General features: G+C 52.9%; 1 protein-coding gene and 1 pseudogene across 1 annotated transcript; both read right to left on the reverse strand.

Annotated features, from left to right (window-relative positions):
• Positions 1-829: 829 nt before the first annotated feature.
• LOC119366184 lies at positions 830-3873 on the reverse strand (annotated as a pseudogene).
• Positions 3874-4599: 726 nt separating this feature from the next.
• Positions 4600-5569, reverse strand: LOC119366185. The gene is made up of 3 exons (XM_037631879.1): positions 5405-5569; positions 5110-5312; positions 4600-5007 (listed from the first exon to the last, which is right to left on the reverse strand). Exons 1-3 carry the CDS (start codon positions 5481-5483, stop codon positions 4843-4845), a joined length of 447 nt encoding a protein of 148 aa, XP_037487776.1. The 5' UTR covers positions 5484-5569; the 3' UTR covers positions 4600-4842.
• Between the last annotated feature and the right edge of the window lie 463 nt (positions 5570-6032).

A 6032-nucleotide genomic window follows, 5' to 3' on the forward strand; every position in this document is an offset into this window, starting at 1 on the left:
ACACGCCGTCAGAGCACGCTGCTGCATCACCTTACTACACTTGGTCGTCTCCTCCTCCGCACGCTTCTTCTCCGGATTACACGCCCACCAGGCCGTCTCCGCCGCCCTGGTGCTGCAGTCCGGCGCGAGGTCGTGGGCGCCGGCGTATCACACTCACGCACCGCCGCTTCCTTCCAGTGGCGCCGCGTAGCCGGACTACGCGCCCAGCATGCTGCCTCTGTTGCCCACGGTGTTAATTAGAAGCCGAGTCGCCCACGTCGGCACCGCGTGGCAGCCACCAGAGGAGCGGCCGGCGCCTGCTGGATCAACCGCGGCGGACGTCGGCGAGCCTTGGGATGTTGGCATCTTGTAAACTGAAATAGGAGAGAAACATATTAACATCTTGTATTACTCTGCATGAATAGATGAACATATTGGCATAGCTTTTGTTGAAGATGCGAGATTGTTCTCTGCTATTGCACCATGGCAAATGTTTCTGGGATGAGAATCCCAGCACTGATCCTTCACGCTCTGTTCATCTTCCCGGTGATAGCTCTAGCTGGAGCAGAAAAAAAAAAGCATAGACAATGAATTAAGGTAAATATTTCTTACCGGAGAGATCGAGGTATCTGCAATGTAATTTTACAGTCGGCAGTTCCTGGGAGAAGCACAAAACGTGCTTAATAGCCCTGAAGTAAAATCAGATTACCAACTTTAGTGCACTAGCGCAGGCAACTAGATATTTTAGATGAGAACACAGTTCAATTCTGTTACCAGTCCGCAGCCCATGAATACAACACAATTACACTTCTACAAAATTAGAGCTACTGTTGAAAGAGTCGTTACCGAAAGTAACCAGGATTTCATTGTTTTTTCTTGCAATGGTTGCTAAATTTTCAAAATGCAAGCATTTAACTAAGAGCAATCCTAGTTTCCTGTAACATTATGAAGAGAGAGACAGAGATCATAGGTTAGTTGAAGTTTTAAGAGTCAACATCACAGTAACTATCATCGACAGAGAGAGGATGCAGTGCATCAACCATCTCAATAGTTATTAAACAAACTATTTATATCTGGTTTGTGTCGCACTCCTTGGTCACGCGTTCTTGTTGCATAAATGCATAAACGTCAAGTACTTAGCCACAAACTTGGATACTCTGAATAGGCCTGAATATGTGATGTGTAACACATCCAAACTTTGTAGATCAGAGTTACGCCTTCTGAAACTCATATGACCCCCAGGCCTTAGGCTTGTTATTTTAATTTTGAACGTGGCATCATCAAACAGCAGCAACAACAGAAGGGATGAATTATCTGCATTTTCAATAAAGACGGGTGGGGGCAATATTGTTGTGTCAGCTATGAGTGAATACCACCTTGTTTTTCAGTACGAAGTTTCAAGTATACTGTATCAATTGTCAGCCGAAGTTCTCAGAACGCTGGTATTTTACCGGAAGCAATTTTATGTGCTCCCTTAATTTCCCTTTCCCTGAGAAGAGAGACACAATTAACAAAATCGTTGAAACATCAAGTGACAGCTGTTTTGCATCAAGTTTAGCCAGATAAGTTGCAGCCTCTACAATTGCACCTTTTTTCGGCAACAACACCCTGACCGCTTGATTTAGTACTCTGGGACTTATGTTTTGATCCTATCCCTTGAACAACAATGGACGGCCCACATTTTCCTGGAATCTAGTAGCACACAAGATCTCTCGTCTGCGAGACTCATGTGCCAAGCAATTTTGTTTCCCTTTGATTGCTCAAAACTGGAAGAGCTTTAAGTTTTTTTGGCTCCAGAACAGTGTCAAAATTCCTCCTGTTGGTGTGGAGCCTTTTCAGAACATGGTCTAGAGCACGATGCGATACCTCGGTGTAGCCTACGACATGTCTTCTCACTTCCAGTAAATCTTTGGCACCCCTTCATGTCTTCGCACCACTGAGAACAAACGTCGGTGGCTCAGGCAAACAGCGTCTGAAACTTTACTCTTCTCTTGATGCTGCCAGATCTTTCATACCCAATGCCTATCTTACTATGCACCAGCTTGACAGCTAGATCAGTATTCCCTGCTTTCCTGAGTGCGTTGATCATCATTGTTCGAACCCTGCCAGGTATCTCACGGCCCTTTCCTACGATGCCATCGGCCAATTTGCAGGCCTGCTTGAATCTGCCGGCCCTGCACAGAGCATTGATCATGTCCTCGTGTGCCGTCTCAGGAATACACACATTGGAGCCAGTTCATCCAATATCCTGCATGCTCGGCTGTATTTGCCAGAAAGACATAGCCCGTTGGCAAGGGCCCTGAAAGCTGCAGCTGTGGGAGTGATCCCCTTGTCTATCATCGCATCCCACAACTTCAGCGCCTCCTCATTCTTGTGCTCCTTGAACAAACCATCGATCAGTATGGTATACGTGTAAACGGTCTGATCACAGCCATCATCTTCCATTCTCTTGTACAAGGCACAAGCATCGTCCGTCCTTCCTGCTTTAGCTAACCCATCAATCAGCACGTTGTAGCAATATGAGTCCGGCACAAAACCTTTAACTTTCATCTCCTCGAAGAGCTCCTCTGCTTGGTCAACCATTCCAGCTTTCCCAAAGCCATCAATCAGGCTTGTATAGAAGATAGGGTTCACTGCAATACCTTTCTCCTCACAACTCCTGAAACATGAAATGGCCTCATCCAGCGTCCCAAACCGGCACAAGCAGTTAACAATCACTCCATATGTGACGGCATCGAGCTCAAGCCCACTACTCTTCATCCTCTCAAAGAGTGACATTGCCTCGGTCTCCCTCCCGAATTTGCCCATCGAATCAATGAGCGAAGTGTACATGGCTGCTTTGGCTGGGCAACCACGCTTGAGCATTCTCTCGAACACAGCCATTCCCTCAAACGGTTTCCCATCCTTGCAGAGAGCGCCAATCACCAGCACATACGCATGCTGCGGAATGTCCTTCCCCATTCCCCTCTCTTCCATCTCTTGGAACAATGCTACGGACTGTGAAAACGTGCCCTCGCTGTAATGGCACTGCATCAGCGTGAGGTACGTTATCTTGTCAGAGAGCTCCGCCTGTTCCCTCATGTGATCGAGCCGAGCCATAGCATCCTGAACCCTCCCGGCGCGGCAGTACCCCTTGATGAGAATGTTGTAGGAGACCACGTCAGGGCGAACTGGGTCTTCCGTGGACATTGCGTCGAACACGTTGACGGCGGTGTCAAGGAGGCCCGCGTTGACGAGGCCATCGAGGAGGCAGTTGTAGGTGACCCTGGACGGCTCGACGCCGGCGAGCCGCATGCCGTTCCACGCCCACAACAGCTCGTCGGCGAGGCCGAGGGCCGCGAGGCTGCGGACGAGCGACGCGGCCGACGGCGGCGTGAGGTGCCCCAGCAGGCCGTCCCCGTCCCCGCGGGCGCGCAGCTCGGTGACGAGCCTCCGCGCGTGGCCGGCGGCGTCCGGGGTGGCCTCCCGGGCGTGCGCGAAGGAGTGCAGCAGCGAGACGTAGCAGCCGAGGAGGTGGTGCGGGTGGGCGGCGAGGTCGTCGGTGCCGCCGGGCAGGGCGCGGAAGAAGCGGAGCGACGGGAGCGGGTGCGGGAGGAGCTGCGGGGAGCGCAGCGCGGCGGCGACGAAGGCCGGGGAGAGGCGCAGGAGGAAGGTGCGGCAGAAGGCGCGCAGGTCGGCGGCGAGCGTGGCCGGGGGCGCGCGGAGGACCAGGGAGACCACGCGAGGCAGCCACGGCGACGGGGTGGGCGGGGCCGCCGAGGCGGCCGTGTACGGGCTCGGGGCAGCGAGATCCGTGTACGGCTCGATCCACTCCGGTGGCGGGAGAGGCTGGCGGCCGGCGCCGTGGGGGGCCAACGGCCGGCGCCCGCGCGGGAGGCTGCAGAACCGCCGCATCGGGGAGGCGTGGCAACGTAAGCGCGCGCGCACAAGGTGTTCGACGAAATGTATTGAGGTCGAAAGCAAACATTTGTTGGGCGCATACACCTGGCTTTAGTTTTTTTTTTGACCGTATACACCTGGCTTTAGTTTACGAGATGGATGGCATAGGAAAATAAACCCATGACTACTTGTGATGTATATGACTCATCCATACTTTATTGGATTGAATTGTGACATTCCCCCGCAAAAAAAAAGAATTGTGACATTGATTTCTCACTACAACAATAGAAACACCCACAAATTAATTGTTTGATTTTTATTATTTTTTGGTTTTAGTTGATTTTGCCCTAGTTGTTTGATTGAAACGCCCTTCACCCACACCGACATGCCTTCTTCCTCAACCCCCTCCCATACCACCGGCCACCTGCGGTCGGCGATCCAAAATCCAAGTCATCACCTCCGCCATTCTATCGTCGCTCCCGGCCATCCCTTTAACCCATATGTCTTCTTTGCCTCCGCCGAACCCCATACCACACAAGACTCACATTGTCAAACCCTTGCCTCTCCGCCGCTGACGATGCTGCAGCCAACCCCGACACCGCCAACCCTTGCCTCTTCGGTTAGGGCTTGACGAGGCCTTAACGGGGTCACCTCGGCTTTAGAGCTCCACACGACATTACCTTCTCTCTCGGGTTGCTTGATGTTTACCAAATGTGAACTAAAATATGCAGTAACATTGACTATACCGTACTCCCTCCGCCCCATAATATGGAGGGAGTAACATTCATCTCTCTCTAACAAAAGCAGAGCATTGACTACAGATTTGAGCATGGCACAGCTGGAAACTCGCAAACAACTGTGTTTGTGTTTGTCTTGCCCTGGTGTTGTAACGTGTTGATGAACTGACAGATGGGTTGAGCTAGCAACAAGCTCTGACAAATTAGTAGTAGTACTAAGATAAGATGAGAATGAGCCGGTTGGAATTTAGATGGGCGGTGGGTCGTCCCACTGCAGGACGGCGGTGTCGAGGTTCTGCTCCCGCTTGAGCTTGTCCTTGAGGAACCAGTCGCACACCCGCCCGGCGTTCAGCTCCTCGATCGCCACCCCCTCCTGCTCCGAGATCACCCGCAGCAGGTTCAGCGACGAGATCTGACGAATCCCTCCCAAGAATCATCATTCATATGAACACATGTTAACCGTGTTCCTAATAAAATCCAAGTAAAACATGGCTGCAAGGTGCAAACAACTCACGGTGAGCCGGCAGAGGAAGCGCTCGTGGGTGCTGAGCCCGGACATCTCCACCAGCCCGGCCTCCTCCAGGCTCAGGAACGTCCTCTTCTCCTTCTCTTGCTTCTTCTTCTTCTCGCCGCCATCACCGCTCTGCTGCTGCTGCTGCTTCTCTTCCTGGCATCTCCTCCTCACTGCCGTCCGCGACGCCGCCGCTCCCGCCCTCGCTGCAGTGCGCGGTGGTGCACGGAGTCAGTCACGCGTACGTACTTGCAGGGCGAATTTAAGCCTATGCAGAGCGGGGGGTCAGCTAATTAACCTGGATTGCAAAGGAAAGCTCGTCGGAGCGACGGCCCGGGCAGCGGGAGCGCCGCCACCATGTGCTGCTGCTGCTGCATGATAGCTAACGAGGTTCCTGGCGAGGCGAGCCGGAGGGAGTCGGAAGATGACGACGATGGGTGTCCAGTGCGAGCAGATAACGTTCCGTCGGCGCGTCCTGATTTTCCCTCTGAATGAGAATGCTATTTTTTTTGGAGAAAAAAAAATCCTGAACGAGAATGTTTGATCCACAACAGGAGGCTAGCAGCCAGCCAGCCGCTTGTCTACTTCCGCGTGCTCTCAGGCCCATAGCTGGCACCCATCCAGCTCCGCAGGTACAAGATTCGGGCCCATTTATAGCCCGCTAAAAAAACCCTTGATAAGCAATTGTTATACCCTACAACAAGAGCTCTTGCTTGTAAAATCCCCTCTCGTTAGGGTTTCGGCTCCTCCCGGCGGCACCTTGGCGATCGACGTGGAGATCTTGCGAGGGCTATCTCTCCTCTCGGTCACGGGGGCGATCCTTCGCCTCTCGCAACCGTAGAGCACCAGCCTCCCCTTCCCTCCTCTCTCTTGGCTGTTTTCACGGCGAGGACGGGAGGACAGCTTGGGAACCCCACGCCCGCGGA

Source organism: Triticum dicoccoides, chromosome 2B, assembly GCF_002162155.2.
Source record: "Triticum dicoccoides isolate Atlit2015 ecotype Zavitan chromosome 2B, WEW_v2.0, whole genome shotgun sequence".
Taxonomy (NCBI): Eukaryota; Viridiplantae; Streptophyta; class Magnoliopsida; order Poales; family Poaceae; genus Triticum; species Triticum dicoccoides.

Excerpts from the sequence above, each read along its gene's own strand:
- LOC119366185 (XM_037631879.1), bottom strand. The coding sequence starts at position 5,483 with ATGCAGCAGCAGCAGCACATGGTGGCGGCGCTCCCGCTGCCCGGGCCG. Across the intron at positions 5,313-5,404 it reads AGCTTTCCTTTGCAATCCAG|CGAGGGCGGGAGCGGCGGCG; the intron begins GTTAATTAGCTG and ends CGCGCACTGCAG. Across the intron at positions 5,008-5,109 it reads GCTTCCTCTGCCGGCTCACC|ATCTCGTCGCTGAACCTGCT; the intron begins GTGAGTTGTTTG and ends GGGATTCGTCAG.